At 45.3% G+C, this 20,626-nt stretch overlaps 1 protein-coding gene across 5 annotated transcripts in view; it reads left to right on the plus strand.

Moving 5' to 3' along the window:
• The first annotated feature begins 6,653 nt into the window (after window positions 1–6,653).
• Window positions 6,654–20,626, plus strand: part of REXO1 (RNA exonuclease 1 homolog) — a 55,873-nt gene continuing 41,900 nt past the window's right edge. For 2 of the 5 annotated variants that reach the window (XR_016439101.1, XR_016439102.1), the window contains exon 1: window positions 6,655–6,941. Coding sequence is in view for 2 of the 5 variants with exons in the window: in XM_090026868.1 (XP_089882994.1) it covers window positions 6,788–6,941 (154 nt within the window). In the remaining 3 variants the exon portion in view is untranslated. Of the gene's footprint in view, window positions 6,942–14,117; window positions 14,249–20,626 lie in introns of those variants that run through there. The other 3 variants (XR_016439103.1, XM_090026868.1, XM_090026869.1) reach the window with 3 other exon arrangements.

Consider the following 20,626-nt stretch of genomic DNA (forward strand, 5'->3'; position numbering starts at 1 on the left):
CGTGGGCACACTGGAAGGATGCAACAGGCTGCAATCAGACCATGACAAGTTACAAGGGTGGGTAGACGAGAATAGGATGGGCTTCAACACAGACAAGTGCAAGGTGATGCACCTGGGGAGGAACAACCGGCACCATACCTACAGGTTAGGGAACTCCCCTCTTGTCAGCACGGAGGCGGAAAAGGATCTTGGGGTCATCATTGACTCCAAGATGAACATGGGCCAGCAGCGTGGAGAGGCAGTCAGGAAGGCTGACTGCACCTTGTTGTGCATCCACAGATGCATCTCGAGCAGGTCCAGGGAGGTGATCCTCCTCCTCCTCTATGCGGCACTGGTCAGGCCGCAGCTGGAGTACTGCATCCAGTTCTGGGCGCCGCACTTCGGGAGGGATGTGGACAGCATGGAGAGGGTCCGGAGGAGGCCACTTGCATGATCAGGGGGCAGCAGGGCAGGCCCTACGAGGAGAGGCTACGGGACCTGAACCTGTTCAGCCTCCACAAGAGAAGGCTGAGGGGGGATCTTGTGGCCTGTTATAAACTAGTCAGGGGGAATCAGCAGGCATTGGGGGAGTCCCTGTTCCCCCGAGCACCGCCAGGAGTGACCAGGAATAACGGTCACAAGCTGGCAGAGGGAAGATTTAGGTTAGATATCAGTCGGCGCTACTTCACTATCAGGGCGGCTAGGATCTGGAACCAACTTCCAAGAGAAGTGGTGCTGGCTCCTACCCTGGGGGTTTTTAAGAGGAGGTTGGATGAACACCTTGCTGGGGTCGTTTGACCCCAGTACTCTTTCCTGCCATGGCCAGGGGTCAGACTAGATGATCTGCTCAGGTCCCTTCTGACCCTAGGAACTATGAAACTGGCCAGCTGGGGGCTATGGGCTGCTGCCCACTGCTGGTTGCCGAGTTTACCGACAGCCAACTGACCACGGTCCTCTGCTTCAGAGCATCCTGTTAACTAAACGGCTAGGGCTGGGGTGGTGCAGGTGCTAAAGCTCATATTTGATAGCCCAGAGGTTGCGAGTTCAAGGCCATAGCAGATGTGCTCGTGGTGCAGCCCTGTCAAATTCCAACGAATCTGCACATTCTGCAAAATCCCTTGGCACAAGGACATGAAAAGAGCAAGGAAGGTTAACTAAACCACTGATTTCCAAGTTCCTCACTGGCTGGTCAGATTAAACACCAGGGGCACTTGCTGTATTTTCTTGCATACAATAGGCATCTTTCTGCCTCCAAATCTGGTGTGCATCTATTTAGTGGGGAAGGTGACCTTCTGCCTGGAATAGAAGTACACTGGTTTTATTCCTGCTCCACAGCGTAGCAGCCGTGGTACTACTGTTGAGGCAGCAGAGGGAGTCAATTGACGTAATGGTTCATTGTTCTTCACAAATTGTTAGAGAGAAGGTTCAGGCTGGACATCAGGAGGCATTATTTTGTGGTTAGGGCTGCCAGGCTCTGGAATTGGCTCCTAAGTGAGGTGGTGCTGTCTCCTACCTTGGGGGTCTTCAAGAGGAGGCTGGACAAATATTTGGCTGGGGTGATATGGCCCTGGGACCCATTCCTGCCTGGGGCAGGGGATTGGACCTGATGAGCTGTTTAGGTCCCTTCCAACCCTAAGCACTATGATACAGGTGTTAACCATTAGCTTTCATTTTTAATAGTCTTGATCTTCCACGTATCAAGCCAACCTTTCTCAAGGCAATTTTGCTGGGTCCTAGCTGCCTACTCCGGGCCTATTTCACAGCCTCTTTAGCTCAAACACTTTAGTGCTTTTCAAAATCATAGAGCCATGCATGGACACCAGCAGTAGTTAGGGAGTTGGCTTTAGTTTTGTAGGAAAGGGAGCTTGAGTCAAATGAGTATTAGGCTGTGTCTCTGCTCTAGGCATAACTGGCAAAATCTATTTTTCTTCTTTCTGTCTTTCAAAAACACGGTATGTATATTCTGGGAATGTGTTGCATGTGAGAAAATACAGTATGTGACATGCTAGTCCACTGATTTGATACAAACTGTGTGATTTTTTTTTTTTTTTTTTTTTTTTTTTTTTACTAGATCCCATGGTAAATTTGTGCCTATAAATGTTGGCTGTAATAATTTAGCTGTTCTTATCAATGGCCCAGTGGCAGCGTAGCAGCAGCTATGAAGTCCTAGGTGGCTATCCAGCTTATTCTTTAGTATCTGTATGACTGTAGCACCTGGGAGTCCTAAATGTCTTGCACACCACTGTCAGTCATGCTCTGCCTACCTAGGACAATATGCAAAGATCCTTCATGAAATATATCCCTTTGCTGTATAGGATAGGAACAGAATCACTTAGTTGTGTGTCATATGGCTGAAATCTCAGGGTGATTTTCCTTTCTCTTATGAGAGAGGAGGGCAGTGCTTTTGTAGGAGAGGAATCCAGCTTTAATCCTCAGTACTGGGGAATAGATCTGAGAGCTGGGGCAGGCCATGACATGAGAGCCAGGAAATGAGTAGGTGGTCACAGATTTATTACAATGGAGGAATGTACAGAACATGGCTGGGCATAGCTTTAAAACCCACATATCTGGTTTCTGTGTGCCCCTCTGTGATGCTTTCTGTGAGGGCTATAACATTATCCCAGCTCTAACCTGGATGTGAGGGAATACAGGTGAGGAAGAATAGCCCTCACCACCAGCAGCAAGAGAAGAGAAAGGACCGTCTCATCTGATTGTCACCGAGGTTCTTGAGTCCACATTTTTCAGATGGCGTAGTACAAGGGAGAATTTCTAACACTGCTGCAGCATGCAGGAAATGGCTCTGATCTGAGGCGAGAGTATCTATTCTTAACTAGTGGCTCCAGAATATAAGGAGCTGCCACGTCCTCCTACACACAACATGTGGAGGCAGCACTGCTTCAGAAAGCAGCTCTGAAATTTCCATTGATGTTTCCTGACATCTCCCACCTCACTGAGGATTGCCGTTTGCTGTGTCTGCAGTAAACAAGCTGCCAGTCTTGGATTGCATTGCTTGGTGGTGAGATGTCCAATGGTAATCCAGGCAAAAGCACGGTGACAGCCTCCCAAGAGACACAGGGTAGGGTCAAATGTGCCTCTAATGTGTCTTCTTTCCCAAACCGGGACAGCGGTGTGGATTTCATGCTGGATGGCCCTTTTGGACTTCACCCAATACAAGAACAAGTCAGAGGGGTCTGGGATCCTCCCTGAGAACATGCTCCTCCTAGGCTACTGTGCTACATCTCTTAACCCTGTCCTCAGCATATAGGTCAATTGGTATTTTAGAAACATTGCCTGGTCAGGCAAGAGTGTTGCTGTGTGTGCGTGTTGAGGTGCTGAGATGAAATTACCACCTGGAAATCGGAGGCATGGAATCACATCAGTGGACTTGCTCCCATTAAAATGTATGGGCGACTCCCATTAAAATGCAGGGGCGACTAAAGCTCTCTGCTTACACAGCATCAAGACGTGCTCTTTCATCCTCTCCCTTGTATGCTTCCAGCCACAGCTGCAGGCATTAGCATTAGGGAAGGGGAGGGAATATCCAACAGATAGTGGACCAGTCTAGGATTTAGGAAATCTTGGGTTCAATTCCAGCACCTCTGCCTTTCTAGACGATCTTGGATGAGTCAGTAAGGCACAGATCCTTAACAGTATTTAGGCACCTAACTCCTAGGGTGGACTGATGTTAGAGGAGAAATGGCCCACCTAGACTTCACTCAGTAAATGAAGACAATAAAAAGCCCAGGTGTTGCCTCTAGAAACTAATTTAAATGGAAATTAGGTGCCTACATAGTGAGGTGATTTGGACTTGAGTCTTCCTGTGCCTCAGGTTCCCATGTATACAGTGGGGCCAACAGCTTTTCCTTCCCTCATAGTGATATGATGATATCGGGAGGATCCCTAAGTGAAAAAATATAAGGATGCCAGATAAGAGAGTTGTGTGTGCTATGAGATGAGACTGACTGTCCCTATTGCGCATACTGCAAAAAACATTCCTTTGTGGGAAACCAGGCTGAAGCCATTAATGCTGCACAGGCCACTGACCCGACAGTCAAGAGCAACCATTTTTTTCTATCATTCCCAATTTAGTTAAGATCTAACTAGCAACTTAGAGGTGCATTGAGTAGAACTGGTCAAAATATTTAAAAAAACAATAATAATTTAATGATTTTCATGGAAAACTTGTTACAATTTGGTTAAAGGGGTGTGTGCGCGTGAGTGAATTGTGTTTTGGAAAAAAATGGCTTGGAAACTTTGACAACTAAACATTTCTATTCAAAATGCTTTATGAACACCATACATTTCTGGTTTAAACTTTTTGCCAATTAAATAATTCTGTATAAAAATATAATTTTGGAAAGTGATTTTATTTCCTCATTTCTCTAGAAAAATAATTAGCATTTTTGACTAGTCCTAGCATGCCATAGGGCAGGGGGCAGCAACCTATGGCCTCTGGGCTGGACCAGCCTGTGGAGCCCTTAGATCCAGCCTGCGGAGCTGTGGCTTCAGGGGCATTTGGGGACCTCTGCCCATGCAACAGCAGTCAGGTGTCTGGGGCTTCAGTGCAGGGGCAGTAGCTCTTTGTGCTGTGCTGCAGTTGGATGCCTGGGGCTCTGGTGGTGGGGGTCTGCCTGCACTGTGCCATAGCTGGGCAGCAGGCAGAAGTGGCAGAAATAGTCAGGTCCTAATGGGCAATGGTGGCTGGTATTAGAGTTCATCCAGAAAAATGTCTTGATGGATACATATGGCACAGTTAGTAGATAGGGTCTAGATAGGCTCTAAAGGGTCTTGAAAGTGCCCTTCAAATGCTTTGTTTTGGCATGAAAGAAGAACCAGAAGATTCACTCTTCCCCAATTTGGCCACATACAATGCAATTTGCGTGTGTAATGTGGGTGGGCTCTCAGGCATGATAATGAGCTAATGCAGCTAAGGACTTGTAGGTGTGAGTAACATGTAGCCTCTGACTAATACACTTTTAAAATTATTTGGCTTCCTGGATGGTCCCTCTAGTGTCAGTACTTCTTTTGGTATGTATGGTTTTGTTTTACAGGGCTTTTCATTTTAAAATATCCAAGCAATTTTCTAGCAGGGTCCTGAGGTCTGTATCGGAAGTTAAAAAAACACAGCCCAGGATATAGCAGTCCTGAAGTGTAAACTAGCAGAAATGGCTGGAGGATTTGCATTTACACTAGTAGCTCCAGGGAAAAATAATGGTTTGTGAGGGTCATTTGGTTTCTGTACAAAGCCTGGTGCAAGGGGGTCCTGATCTAAGACGCGTTGTCCTAGGCGTGACTTCCACACACATAATAAGTACATTTAGAGGAATGTCTTTCATCATGTGAACATTTCTGAGAACCAGGGAGATGTATGCAGGGACAGAAGATCCCACACGCTTTCACACAGAGGTGGAAGCCACTTTTCAGACACTTTTTTTGGGCTGAAAAATGCATATGTGAGTGGAGCCCACCAGCTGGTGAGGAATTCATCCCAGCTGGGAAGACACCCATCATGGGCACTGACTGACGTGCTCTGCTCCTCTCCTCATCTGGCTCCCTTGTTCTTCACTTGCGACCCTCGCTGCCTTCCTTGTTTTCCTTTCTAGCTGTCTCAAATAATCAGCTGACTGCTTTTAGCACCGTTCCTTATGATGGGAGGCTTATAGTTTTATCTGTGGGCATTGGTCTCCCCCATTTCCCCACAGCACATTACATAGGCCTGAAGGACACTTTGGTTTTTGGGGTTTTTGTTTGTTTGTTTTTCCTCTCTCTCTCTCTCTCTTTATATCTATCAGATATAGATAGATGGATATAATCAATCTATATCCATCTATATGTTTTTATTCTCTGTTTGTTATATATAAACAGGAAAGTTATGTGAAGTTATCTATCTATAGACAACTTCACTTCTAACACCCTGCCAAGCAGCCCCTGTGGTTCACTTGGCAGATCAAAGCACACTTTGACAGTTAAAACATTAAAAACCCATTTGAGAAGAAATGCAATGAGTGGACTTCTCTTTCGCTTCTGTTTCCCAATTCACCTCATCCTCGACAAGGGTGAAGGGAGGACTCTGGGCTAAGGGGAGCATTTCCAGGTGGGGGCGTCTGCTAGTGCAGTTCCCAAACTCGGACAATTCCCGCCATGGGTGACTGGAGTCTCCCGAGTCTTGGGGGGCCACCAGATTGCTAACGGGGGTTCCCCAGCGGCCCATTGCCAACTTCCGGTTCGACGGCTGGCACTTCCACAGGGTGCACGGCTGATATCAGTGAGGAGGGGGCACCCACCCCCCCACACGTTGGCGATAGATTGTGCACCACCAATTTAAAACGATACAACCTTAAGTACCACCAGCAATTTTTTGTTATATGAAGTAATTATAATTGATCTGTTAATGCTACCACTGCCAGGCTGTCTGCATACCACTGGTGTACCGCGCCACAGGCTGGGCATGGCCGTGCTGGTGCAGTGGCTGGACAGGGCCAAACCTCCTCCTCCCTCGAAATCTGGATGGAGGTTTCCACTTCGGCGGACCGGGACGGGGACAGAGAGACAGACAGCGCGCGCGCATGCGTGTCCATTTTACCCCTCTTGCCCCGCCCCCCTCCGGAACCCCGCCCCCGCGGGTTGGTTTCCAGTCAGGCGCGCCGCGGGCAGCCCTGTGAGGGCAGCGACCTCCGCGGGGTCCTCGGCGGCCGGGCCCGGCTCGTCCAAGATGGCGGCGCTGGCGGAGCCGGAGCTGGTGTCCGTGTGAGGAGCCGGAGCCAGAGCCGGAGGCGGGGGCGGGGGTCGCGCCCCCGGACCTGGCGGGATGCTGAAATCCAGTGGCTACTTCCGATGCATCGACTGCCCCTTCTTAGGCCACGGCGGGGCGGCCGGGCCTTGCCGCCGGCCCTACTGCCACTTCCGGCACCCCCCGACGGCGCGAGGCGGTGGCCCGGACGCGGGGGCCACGCACGGCGCAGGTACCGCCCCCGGGCCCGGCTGCGGGCCGCGCTCCCTGCCTGGCTTGGTCCCTTTGAGGAGCCGGCCGCCGCCTCCTCCTCTTCCCTTCCCCGTCTTAGCGTCTGCCCTGTAATTTGTTGGACGTGAGGCGCTGACAGGCATAAAGGCGACGTTGCCATTTGAGTTTCTTTGCTTGCTTCATAGTGCGCTGCTTCGCCAGGTCACTTGATTTAAATCCCTTGCTTCGCGTCTCCCCATCGCTAAGGCCACTTGGGTTGTGAATCGTTTAAAAGAAAACAAACTTGCCTGCCCCCCCCCCCCCCCCCCCCCCCCCCCCGCGCTGGGAAATAAATGTCTTTCTGTCGTCTCTTCCTCAGCGGTGAATCCAGTCACGTTGGGATGATGATGGCTGGAGCGTGCTGGGATCGTTCCTCTCGCTCCGGCTGCCGGCGACGTGTCGGTTTGACAGCGCGTTCAGGCGCTTCAGATCTGAGACGGTTTTGTTTTCAGAGGATTTTGGCCAATGGGGTTGGTTAAGAGATGGGGATGTGCGACTTCATCTTTATTAAACTCCAGTAACAAGTTCTGAGAAGCTCAAATAAACTAGACTTAGAGGCTTTCTGCATACCAGAGAAAAAAAGGGATAATTAATATAAGTGTGTGCACTATGATTAACACTGGATGAGGCATAAGATTAATCAGTTATTCTGGTCTATAGAGATACAGTTTTGATGCGTTGAAGTCTCAGAAGAAAAATCTCCGGTGCATTTTTTGATAATGGGAGAGAGAGCTGTCTAGGTTTTTGGTATTTTGCTTTTTTTTTAATTTCGGCCTTTTGAGAGGCTTTGAGTTTTGAAAAGTCAAGGTTACGGTGTAGGTGACTTGACCCCAGAGACACAGAGTGGCTTATTTTACAAAGCCGAGTGAGTCAGGTTATGGCATTAACTTTTTCCATCCCTTCCTCTCTTCTCTGGTTCCCTGTAACCACCCCGGTTTTATTCGGGTATTTTTCCAGACTCTTGGGTGTAGTGATTTATTTATTTTTGGTGTGTGAAATAGCACCTTAAATATCCAAAAGGATGTCCAGCCTTGGCCTGGAAAATAAGCATGGTTTTTCTGATCATTTTTCCTGGGCAGGGTTCTTTTCAGCAGAAGTTTTTTTAGTTAGTTTGTTTTTAATGTGTGTTGAGTTAGGTTTAAAAGTGGGTAATTAAGTATGAAAATAGCTGTAAGGACAAAATGCACTTTTAACATTATTTTTTAAAAATCACCGTATGTGAGCTCAGTCTGTGGGACACTGATTTACATAAAAGAACACATGCTCAATTAGTATTTCCTTCCATGTGTTATCATTCACCTTGCTGGTGAAGATCCATTTAAGATTTGTGCCAGGGGGTGGTGTGTTCTTCCACTGTATCAGAAATTCATTCAGTGAACAAGCAACTCACCATCCTTGAGACCAAGTTTTTCTTATTCAGAATGAGTTCCTATCTGTCAGTGAACCTGCCTATACTGTAAAACAGTGGTGGTGTCAAATGGACATGGCAGTCAGTGGTAGGAGTGTGAGCAAGGGCTCATATGGCCACAGTTGCCCTCTGTCTGCTTTCCCTATCCATGCTGCCCTGGCCCTGTCTCCTCCTCCATTGGCCCTGCTGCCATCCTGTGCCGGAGGAGCTGCTGCTGCCGCGTCCTCCTGACCAGAGCCAGAGCTGCTGCTACTGTGCTGAATGCCTCATACCCCATGTTACCCCATGTCGCCCTGCCACAATGGAAGCTTCACATCTATGTGGTAAAAGCAGCGGCATCTTCCCATATGGAGGTGCCGCTACCACCACATACCTTTGCCAGAGTTGGAGCTGCCTGTGCCTCTGACTGGATCTGGCTTGCAAGGTGCCCCACTGTCCTAATCCAGCCCAAGGCACGAGGTGAGTTTGATACCCCTGCTGCAAAGAAATCTTACAAAAAGGTATTAGCCCAGGTCTAGTATCTGTACACCTACCCTTATTGTTGGATCTGTTGGATAAGTAACATTAAAAACCATTTTACCAGCCTCCCGCAAAAGTAACCTCTGGGCAACAAGAGCAGTAAAGTGGACTCTATATTTTTTTTTTTTTTTCCCCCCCTGAAGGTGTCATCGAGGCTATGGAATTATGCTATAGTAGCTGGATTCTCTACAGGACTGGAGTCTACCATGATGTCAATGAAATGCATTGGGATACAATACAGTACTCCCACTATAGCTGTGCTACCCAAAATGTTTAGTAGTTTATTCTTGGCAGAATGTAAGGGGGAGAGAATGGAGGAGTCTAACAGACCAATCTGATGAAGTTCACTGAGCTGTTAAAAATGGGGAGCTAAATTATCTCCCCCTGCCTTTAGGAGGAGGCTGTGAATCCAAGGCAGCTCTAGATGAAGCGGGGGCTGTGTAAGGAGGAGTACCATTTTGAGGCATTCATTTGTTTCCTTTTTCACCTCCTCTTTCTCTTCTAGAATTATTGTTAGAGCAGTACTAAAATATCTGTACTACCGCAGTCTGGGCCAAGCTGTCCCCTGTGGGTAACAAATGGAGGAGCCAGATGTCTGCCTGGGTTTGGAGGGCTGAACCCTGTTCCCCCTTTTGCAGAGGTTGCAAGTGGCGTCCGTTCCATCCTCCTCACTTCCTTTGATGTGACAGCAACTCAGCAAATGAAATTTGGGGAGTTTCCCATTCCCTACTTGTAAGGAGAAACCCCCCTACCTCTGTAGTTCAGTGCGTACAAATTAGAACTGGGCACTGAAGTATGAATACATGGGTAAAGCAGAAATATTGCATTTTATTTATTAATTACATAGGGTCCACTTGTGCAACTATAGAAATAGTGCTTAGCTTGAGCACAGTAGCCATACAGTATTGACTGTAAGTCACTAGGAGTGATCTGATGGACCTGAAGCAATGTTTTAGGAATGGGTGTTTGAACATCATTTATGTGAATGACTGAGCCTGGGTTTGGGAATTGTGTTTTCCTGAGTTTTAATAATGATTTGTCACTGAGTAGCTGTGTGGACATGGGTGAAGTGACCCCATTTCCATTTACAGAATGAGGGTGGTATCCATTTGTCTTGTTCAATAAACTTGTGGTTTATTGAATGTTTTAATGTTATTAACTGTTTGTGAAAGACTGAATATGTCATGTAAAAAGGGAAAGACTTCTCTTTAATTCCAGAAACATTGCTTTCTGTGGTGAGTAGAAGGGAAATGGATTCAAAAAGCCTCATAAATAGTATAAAATCTTGTGAGAGACAAAAAGACATCAAAAAAATAGTAAGTTTGGTCAGGAATGGTCAAAAAGGAAAACCAAGCCTTATTTTTGTTTGTCCTCCTTTATAGCAGCAGGTACAGGCTGGCTCTTTCTGTCCTGGACTCCAAATAAAGCTGCATTTGGATATTTTTAGATAGACATTGCCTTTGTGTGATTTCTTTATTAGTGTAAGATTGAAAAAGCAGGGCTTCAAGCACCTTGCCTGGAAATAGTTATATTAGAAGAGTAAATATTAATAGTTGCAGTGTGTAGAACATGTCTCATGGGCCAGAGGAGATTTCCTTACTAAACAAAGAAAAGCAACATAGCAGGGTTCTGCTGTATCCAGATCCTTTAAAGTTTTTGCAAATTTTTAGCTAAACAAGTGCATTTTAATAAAGGAATATAGTCTATATCAGTGACTCTTAATGTTCCTAGAGACTCAATGCACCTCTCATTAGACTTGAGGCCCCCCCACAGAAAATGCCAGCTGTTGGCTTTTACTTGCTTTTTGACAGTAGGAATGTACTAGAGCAATTCTTCCATTGCAGAGGGCTTGGAAAGACCACAGCAGGTCAGATACTTTTTGACGTCGTGGATTCGTATTGGAAAAATCTTGGTTTATTTTGTGAATCATGTCCGTGCCTGTACCATGTGGCACTTGTAAAAGGATCTCGCATCATCTCGGGGTGCCAGGGCACACTGATTGATTGACAGTCACTGGGCTAATTGCAGTGCTTTGTAGAATATTTGGACTGATAAATTACTGACCACCCTCCACATTTCTTTTGGACCACTCTGCACCTTTATCTTCAGACTTAATTGAAATGGGATTTGGGATGGAGGAGAAGGGAAGCAGTGTGATCTGCAGGCTGCATAGGTCTCACAGACCATAGTTTTGGGAGGGGCTGATCTACCATGGAGACCTGGGCCCCTTTTTCCCCCCCATATTACATTGTGTTCTTGTGCTGTAATGTGCCTTACAGCAAGTCACCTCACCTCTGCGACTGTTGTTGTTTCATCTATAAAAGAGATATTGCCCCCTAACAGGACTGCAGCTTAATTATAAAATCATATGAGAGCCTTAGATGAAATTTGCTTAGAAATGCAGGATGATAATTAATAAAACATGAGTTGGCAACATAAATAAACTAATATCACAGTTTCACTTTAGGTAGTGCTGTCAGGCCTTTGTTTTTGTCAAAGTGTTTCAACCATCAGAAGAATTACAGTTACAACATGTATGCTTACCTTTCCCTGCTCCTTCTTCAAAAGCAAGCAAATAAACCCCCCCCCAACAAAACAGTTCCCCCCAAACCCGAATTGAAACCCCCAGCCTGGCAATAATCAGGCTTTAGCTCTGCTTCAAAATGGGGAAAAGAACTAGAGATCCATTACGCCTTCTTGCCCCTTTGCTTAGTTTTGTTCATATGCTTAGTTTTATTCACTTCGGGAGTCCCAAGCAAATGAATAAATGCTTGCACAATAAAGACTTATGTCTTAGATATCTGTTCAATTTGTCTGATTTCTTCCCCTCTCACCCCCCCCACCCCCAACAATCTACTGCAGGACTGGCTTTTCCTAAGAAACTTGGGTGGGGTAGGCTGGGTTTGTTGTTGTTGTTTTTTTTGGGGGGGGTGTGTACAGGGAAGTGGAATTCATTGAAGTAGCTAGCTTTCTTTTGCAATAAAAATAGAAGAATTCAGATAAACTAAATCAGGAGCTTACTGTGCGTTTTTGTACTTATAAATAAATTCCAGGACTGAGAGAAATCTTTTCACAAGTCTCCCTCAAACCTCTACTAGTTGATACTGGTTGGTAGCTCCAGGCCTGTGCTAGTGGGAAGCTTTAGAAGCTTATATTAGACCTGTTCCTGTTAGTGGTCAAAACAGTAATTACCAAAATGTTGTCAGTTTAAGGTGGGTGCTGATTATGATTGTTAGTTTTCAAATGAAAATTAGACAAACCACTGATTAGTGTAGTCAGGAGCATATCTTTTCATGTAGAGAATTGGACAATATCAGTGTTCTTATAATCAGACCTCTTTTCACTTCATTCAGTTGCCAAATGCAGCAGATTTATTTTGATTTGTATGTGTGACTGTTATAGGATAAAACATAGTCCTTACCTTGTAGAAGGCTTGAAGTTCTTTTGTAACTTCTTTCTGTCCCTTCTGGAAATGGGAAGGTGGATAGATGGAGACTATAGGAGCCACTTTTTGCAGCATTCTTGGTAGCACACTCCTTTGCAAAAAGAAGGGAAAAGCACTTTCTTTCAAGCTTCCTAAGTTATAGAGTTGTAAAATGAAATTCATTGAGGTTTTTGGAAGGAAATTTCCCATATTTAATCTCTGCTGGAATATAAAATTTGTTGGAGGAATTCTGCATCAAATAATATGGCCACAATTCTTCCTTGAGTTGCTGTTGTGTCACCATTTTCAAGGGCACTTACTCCATGTGCTCCCCTAGGACAGTTTCCTCCAGTTTATGTAAGCCAGTGGTTCTCAGCCTTGTCAGACTGGAGGCACCCTGTGGAAAATGCCAGCTATTGGCTTTCACTTGGTTTTTTGATTATGAGAAAATAATACATCAATTCTTCTAAGAACTCAAGAATAGCACAAAGGTTGAAGTGTTTTTGACACTACAGATTCCTGTTTAAAATCTTGTGGATCCTGTGCAGGTGTTTGCATACCTAACAGTGCAAATTGTACATTGTACAACAACTCATGGCACCATTAAAAGCATCTCGGAGCATTAAAGGTACTGCAACGCCCGCCCTGGTTGAATCGCTGGTATGGGTAGATCCATGACTATCCTTCATTTTGGCTGCTGCTACAGTCATGTCTAGGCTCATGGCATTCTGGAGCCTAGGTTTGTCTAAAGCAGTGATTCTCAGTCAGGGTGACACAGCATCCTGGGGTGCCTTGAGATATTTTCAGGGGTGCTCTGGGGTGTTACACAATATTAGCACTGTTAGGAATGCTGACGTGCTTGCAAAGGTAAACCTAGAGATTTCAAATAGGAATCCATAGTGGTAAACCATTCGGACCTCTTGCAGTCTTTCAGAGTTCTTTGGCACACCCTTGCAGGTACTAACTGAATGAGCAGTAACTGGTGCTGCTCTGCTGGTAGCACTGGCGTATAGTGTTTTTTGTGACGCTAATGCACAGTAGACTAATTCTACTGAGCATTAGCATGACTTTTTTGTTCTGACGTGGTAATGTGCAGTAAAATTAGTCTACTGCGCATTTAGTGTCTTGTGTAGATGCACCCAGTGTGTCCAACATTCAGTGCTGTAAAGACTAGTTTCATAGGCATTTATTTGGGAACTGTTATTCAGTACTGTCAAAGACTTTTATTGTACATCCTAACCATGAAATCATGCACACGCTCACATATACATGCAACTTTATTTGTACAAGTCTTGCTTCAAACTGTGTAGGAATACATTTACATATTGTAGTTAGATTGTCCACCTGAGACTTGCTTCCAGTGAGGTTAAAAGAGTGTTCTAAGGCTTGGTAATTAGACCTGTGTGACTTTTTTTTTTTTAACAAGAGGCTTTCATACTTACTTGAAATACATTTTTCTTCCTGTTTAAACATTGTTCCCCTCTAATTTGAACTGTGCAACCGTGTTAGTATACAAGGTTCGGTAAGCAAAATTCACTGGTCAATTTGTGTAGTCTGAGCTGAGTGAAATGTAAAAAGTAGGAGAAATGGTGAAAATAACTATTTTTTTTTAAAAGATTCGCCTTGGTGATTTATTAATAACAGTGATATAAAAACTAGAAAAGCCCCAAAACTAGAAGTTAAAATGATCTCACTTTTGAGTACGTGAGGCGAAGGCGGGACTAGCAAGTTACCATGTCCTGCCTCTCTGCCATAATTATCTTTGTAAGCCAGAAGGTGCTGTGTCAGTTCACTGATCAGCAGTGTATTGTGACATGAACATTTATTGGAGTGTCTTGACTATACAGACTAAATGCAAAAAGCCTCAAGAACAGCATGAACAAATATCTTCATTATTTATTAACTGCGAGGAGCTCAGGTAATTCATGGAGATGTATATGATTTTTATATTTGGAGTTAAGTGATTTTTGTGTAGATTGCAGTACATGAAGAAGCAGTCAAATAGAAATGCTTTCTTTCAGGCAAGCTTTAGTGATCAGCATTTATGTGCTTTCATGTCATACTTCTCTTCCTTGGAATGGAATACCGTAAATAAATTGACTACCAAAAACCTTGGTTCTGTTCTGGAGGGTTTAGATGTACTCATTTGTCTTACTTTTAAAGAGCTTGTCTTTTTTAAGAAGCTGACTTGTAGGTTCTGTGCTCAAGCCATTTAAAGAATGTCATACCTACTAATTAAGGAATCTGGAAAGTTTGAGCCACAGGTGTCTGAAAGTTGTAAAGTAGTTGCCTTATTCTAATATGTGCTTTGGTGGGGGTGGGGAAACCCTACAGATTCAGTTGAAACAACTTGAGTTTTGTTTTTAGTCAGAATTTTTCATAGATTTCAAATGAAGTTTTTTTTTTTTTTTTTAAATAATGTCTCCTAGGCTTTGAAAACTACCAGTCTTCCTGTCAATTAATTTAGTTTTTAAGTGTCTGAATAACTGAATTTTTATTGAAGTTGTGTATCTTTTATATTAAGTGTAGCATAAGACTCCCAGTGGCATTTTTCTTCCTTAAAGAGCCCAAGCAATAACAGATATACCGAGAAGAGATTGCTTGGATAGCTTGATTAGTGGAACCTCAAGGATAGCTTGATTAGTGGAACCTCGGGACCATTTAAGAGGAGAGGGTTGTTAAGAGCTGTGGAGTGAAGATGGATTACATGATTGTAATCGGGTAGATTATAATGACTTGTGAAGTCAACTGACTTTTTCAGTGCTGCCTGAGAAGAAATGTTGCTGCTGAGCAGTTGGTTTTAAACTTTGGGTGGAGCAGGAATCAGTGTGATGCAGCTGTACCCTGCTGGACTCTTCTCCCTCCGTACAATTGGAGGGAAGGGAAGGAAAAGAAGCATCAGACATTAGGGCTGTGGGAAGCTTTGGTAGCGGATTCAGTTCAGAGGGGATTCAGCCTGATTCAGTGGCCGAATCTCCGAATCCAAATCTAATTGAATCAGTGGACTCATTAAGAGGTCTGGATCAAATCAGAAACCTCTGAATTGATTTGGGGCCGATTTTGAAGATTTGGCCGTAGGCTACACAGGTTTCCCTTGCCTAAAGTGAACCCACTTTATAAAGCAACAAATAGGGAAGGGTTCCCAAGGCAGTGAGTGAGGGAGTTGGGGAGTGAGGCTGGAACTAGGGAAGGGGCTGGGGGAGACGTGCTGTTCCCGGGGTTGCAGCGTGCTCCGCCTGTCCTCGTTCACCCCAGCTCCTGGGCTGTGCTGCGCTGTGGTGCAGGCAGCTGGTGTCAGCTGCTCCTGGGGCTGCTGCAGCAGAGGCTGGGGGGAGTGGCAGCAAGTGGAGCCCTGGGGGTACGGGACATGGTGCAGCTTGTCTGTACTCACCCTAGCCCCTGCTGCAGCAGCCCCAGGAGCGACTGGCGCCAGCTGCAGTGGGAACAGTCAGTGGGTGTGGAGCGGGGGAGGAGGGAGGGCAGGGTGTGCCTCTTGCTGCTCTGTGCCCCCTGGGAGGGCGGTGGGCTGGGGGGCTGTGTCAAGCTTTTCCTGGCGGTGGCACCATCTGGATTCTTCATGGCACTTGGGACGGGCACACCGAGTGCCAGGAATAGTCTAGTGCCCCTGGATCTGCACGCGGGATGACAGCAGGCGGGATGACGGGCGTGCCAAGCACTGGGAAAAATCAGCTTGGTGCTGCTGCTGGCCCCAGCCTGCTGTCATCCTGCACGCAGATCTGGGGGTACGTGTTCCCAGGAAGAGCCCGACACATCCCCCCAGCCTATCTGTTAGGGGTGTCCAAAGCTTTGGTAGCTCATTTGGCGGCTGAATCCAATTGGAATAATGATTTGAATCACCGAATCAAATCACTGTCCCTCAAATTGGCTGAGTCTAAATGCGACTCGAATACTTGCTGCTTTGCACAGGCCATTCAAGCATTCTACCATGTTTCTATGCTGTTATCCTTGGCAGAAAAATCAGTTTCCATGCTAAGACACTCCAATTTGGAAAGGCTAAGTTTTGGAGTAAAAGTGAGTAAATATGATATTCTGTCACAGGGCTTCAAAACTCCCAGGTACCTACTGGCTAGAGCCTGGCTTGAAAGACTCGAGAGAGAGAGCATGAGTAAGTAGGGGACTACAGTGGTCCATGGATGACTCCCAGTGTTCAAGGTATAAGAGGACATCTCTGTGCCCTGGTCAGTGCCTACAGCCATGCTGCTGGCATGGGCAGCTGTCATTGCTGGTGGAGATCCTGGAAACCTGCTACTGCCCTGGTTGTCTCCCCCCTCCATTACATTACTGTATTGGTCTTCCCTTTCCGCACTCTTCTGTAAGTCCACTGTCTTGCTTTTAAGATACAATTTTTAGATTTTAATTTTTTTTAATCCTTTTTCTAAGTGTGGACATTTCTTACTTTATGATTTTCCCTTTGGAAACTCTTTTCCTTCCATAAATCTTAATATTAATCTTGGGGTGATTTATTTTTATCATCTCTATTATATCAATTCTGGGGTTGGAAGCTAGTTAAATGGCTGCTGCAATGAGAGGAATGTTTTTGGACAAGGCCCCTAACCTGTTGGTTGCTTACCTCATCACAGCAAAGATAGTTGATATGCCTGATGCTATGTGAGGTACAATAAAACTGGGTGTTTCCTATATCGCAATATAGTCTCTGAAGCTGCTAAGACATCAAAGCTACTTTTTTTCTTTTTTAGTGAAACATACTTTTTATTAGATATGCCTTTTTGCAAGAACTGACTGGCAGGAAGAGGTCCCTTAGCTATCGGCTTTGCTTCTTCTGATGATTTCTTAAACCTTGTCTTTCTCTGGGAGAAAAGGGCAAGCGTTTTTTTTTTTTTGCCACGTGTTAAACTTGGGGTAAAACATAGATGTGACTTTAACCTGCTAACACATGTTAAGGCTACAGTTGCTTTGTCCGCACCATGAGAAGTAAAGGTTTCTTTTGGTGCTATCTTTTATAGGACCAGCTGTACAGTTGGGGGAGATATTACACAAGCTTTCAGAGACAAAGTGCCTTTCCTCTGGTCTGAGAGAGAAGCAGCGGCAGTTTAAATTAAATAGCAGATGAAACAGTAGTTCGTGTTTAACTGTGCAAATTAAGTTTTCTTTTGTATGAGCTGCTGCTTGTAATAATAGTAAGTTAGAAAAACTAATTTTTTAATGCCTCATGCAAGACGTATGCATTTTGCCAAATCTCTCATTAACCCAAGGTACTATCTTTTTTTATACTTTTCTAAATAGATGCAAATATCAGTTTATAATGTGCTTGGATGCTGTGGCTTTAGGTGCATTATAAATGAAAGAAATCTACTGGTGTAGCTTGGGCACCAAGTAACAGGCACTCTTAATGTCCTTTTTTACTGCAATTATACCTGAAAAGCCTAGACCCATGGCACTTTTACACCAAGGTAATTCACATTGGTTTTGAACAGTAAATGTCACTAGGCTCTAGAGGACAGACGAGTGCTATCAGAGGGTAGGTGCTGTTAAAGCATCTTGCCCTTAGATGTCAGGGAACAGGTAGTGTAGAGAGTAATGTTCAACCTCCAGCTTGCAGGCTGAATGCAGCCCATGGGCCCGTCTCACCAGTTACGGGACTGGAAATTTGTTGATGGGGGAGCAGTGACAACATTAATTGCCACAGCTTCCAAAACCACAGCAATTAATGTTGCCACCACTGCCAGATTTTCATACCCATGGGGAGCCCTGTAAGCTAGATGATGTAACTTTTGTGCACCAGGTTGGTGGCTCTGGGGGGCCAGATTGGGATGCATGCCACTCATCCTGCCTTCAAGGCTGGAGCATTGAGTACCACCGTAATACACCATTTGCCTGTAGCAAATAATTGCCCCAGTGGACACATGACAGTTGCCTCATTGGACTTGTACAAATTATAGAATTTTACTTTGGGTATTCATGACCCCAAAATACCATTTCTGCTGGCAGATGTCCATGATGTTTTATGGCAAAGTTCAGATTGATGAGCAAAGCCTCAAAATAGCCGATAAGATGAAATCTTGGTTTTCAGAAGAAAATGCAACCTCTTGAAAAAATATTGTGTTACTCTGGACTCTTATTTTCTGTTTCTTGATGTATTAAAGGCAAAGTTAAAAAAAATTATAGTTACGATCTTTTTTTTCTCTAATTAGCAATGGTTGTCAGCATAGTCGGTACTAATGTTATAAATGTAAGCATGCTGTTAAATTAATAAAACTGCTCTGTACCCTTAATTAAAATAAAGGCTATTTTTTCCAAGGAGATTTCCAAGCAGTTGCCTTTAACAGTTAGATTTTTTGATTCATAGATTTCATAGACATTAGGGCTGGAAGGGACCTCGGGAGATCATCGAGTCCAGCCCCCTGCCCAAAGGGCAGGAAGTCAGGTGGGGTCATAGGATCCCAGCAAGATAAGCATCCAATTTACTCTTGAAGGTGTTCAATGTAGGTACTTGAACCACCTCCGCTGGCAGACTGTTCCAGACCTTGGGGGCTCGGACAGTAAAGAAATTCTTCCTTATGTCCAGCCTGAAACGGTCTTGCAGGAGTTTGTGACCGTTCGACCTCATCATCCCTTGGGGTGCTCTGGTGAACAAACGTTCCCCCAGATCCTGGTGTTCACCCCTGATAAACTTATAGGTGGCCATGAGATCGCCCCTGAGCCTGTGCTTTTCCAGGCTAAAGAGTCCCGTGGCTCTCAGCCTGTCATCGTAAGATCTGTTTTCCTGACCTCTGATCATGTGCGTGGCTCTCCTCTGGACTCTCTCAAGCTTCTCCACATCCTTTTTGAATTGTGGAGCCCAAAACTGGACGCAGTACTCCAGCTGCGGCCTCACCAAGGCCGAGTACAAGGGGAGAATGACATCCTGGGATTTGCTCGAAAAGCATCTATGGATGCACGCCAGCATTTTGGTCGCTTTACTAGTCGCAGCATCACATTGCAGGCTTATGTTCATCTTGTGGTCAATGATGACCCCCAAGTCTCTTTCTTCTGTAGTGCTAACCAACGTAGCACTGCCGAGCCTATAAGGGTGCTGCAGGTTTTTCCTCCCAAGGTGGAGAACCTTGCATTTATCGGTGTTAAACACCATGAGGTTCTCGTCTGCCCATTTGCTGAGCTTGTCCAGGTCAGCCTGGATCACCCGCCTGTCTTCTGGCGTGGATGCTTTGCCCCAAAGTTTGGTGTCATCGGCGAACTTGGCCAGTCCACTCCTGACTTGCCTGATTCAACGGGTGTTTGAGCAGTGGGTGAGGGGCAAAAGGTCTGGAGTGGCTGGGCAACAGGGCCAGATCAAGTGGTGGTGGCAGCCAGAAGGAGCCGTTGCGAGTGCTGGGAAGCTGAGTCCAGCTGTTGCACTGCTGCATGCCCCATAGCCCAGGCTGCCCCCTATTCCTGAGTTGGGTGGGACTGAGGGGCGTGCCGCAGGCTGGAGAAAATCTCTTGGTGGGTTGGATATGGCCCGTGGGCTATATTTTGCCTGCCCCTGGTTTAGCTGTTGCTCATCACAGTAGAGGGCATATGTGCATGCATGCAGTTAGCTTGGAGTATCTGCTGTATTGTCACTCCCCCCCACCCTTTTAACCTTTTGTAATTAATTCTTTTTGTCCATACTTGTAGTTATATCAGTCTGGTCCCTAGTCTGGACACAGCTGTGGTGGTATGTTCTTACAATATTCCTGCCTGATGCAGGATTAGGAGTTGCTGGTATACACAGCTTGCTGTCAGAGTCCTGTAATTGTATCTGAACTAGTACAATTCTTTTATCGCTTCAATTGTGCCAGTATATTTAAAGCAGTGCAACTTTTGTGTGCAGTGCAGATATAATCTTGTTTGATTGACTTGACAGTGTTTGGATGTTGTCTTACACATCCAAAAACTGTTTACAAGCTATCTGATATTTATCTTGGTGCGAACAGCTAGTTTTGCTCCATTCTTACAAATTGGTATTTGCTGAATTTGGGGTTTTCATCTTGTTTTAGAGTAAAATAGCTGGAAGAAAATCTGTAAACAGTTCAGGGCTTCTTACCAACCTTGCTTTCTCTCTGGTTCTAGAAATGACATTTTTGGAAAAAGGTAGGGGTGATTAGGTTTAAAAAAACCTGTGTTTAAAGGGCCCGGTATCTCTGGTTACCACTCCCTGTGGTTGTTAGGTTACTGGCTATGATGTATTTCAAATGCAATTCTCTCCCTGAAGATTAAACAATCTATCCATGACTTTGCTCTTAGTTTTCTACTTCAGTCCAAATCTCGGGTGTTGGTGCTGGCCCCGGCCTGT

The sequence above is a fragment of the Crocodylus siamensis genome, chromosome 14, assembly GCF_052110815.1.
Source record: "Crocodylus siamensis isolate JL-2025a chromosome 14, ASM5211081v1, whole genome shotgun sequence".
NCBI classification, from domain to species: Eukaryota; Metazoa; Chordata; order Crocodylia; family Crocodylidae; genus Crocodylus; species Crocodylus siamensis.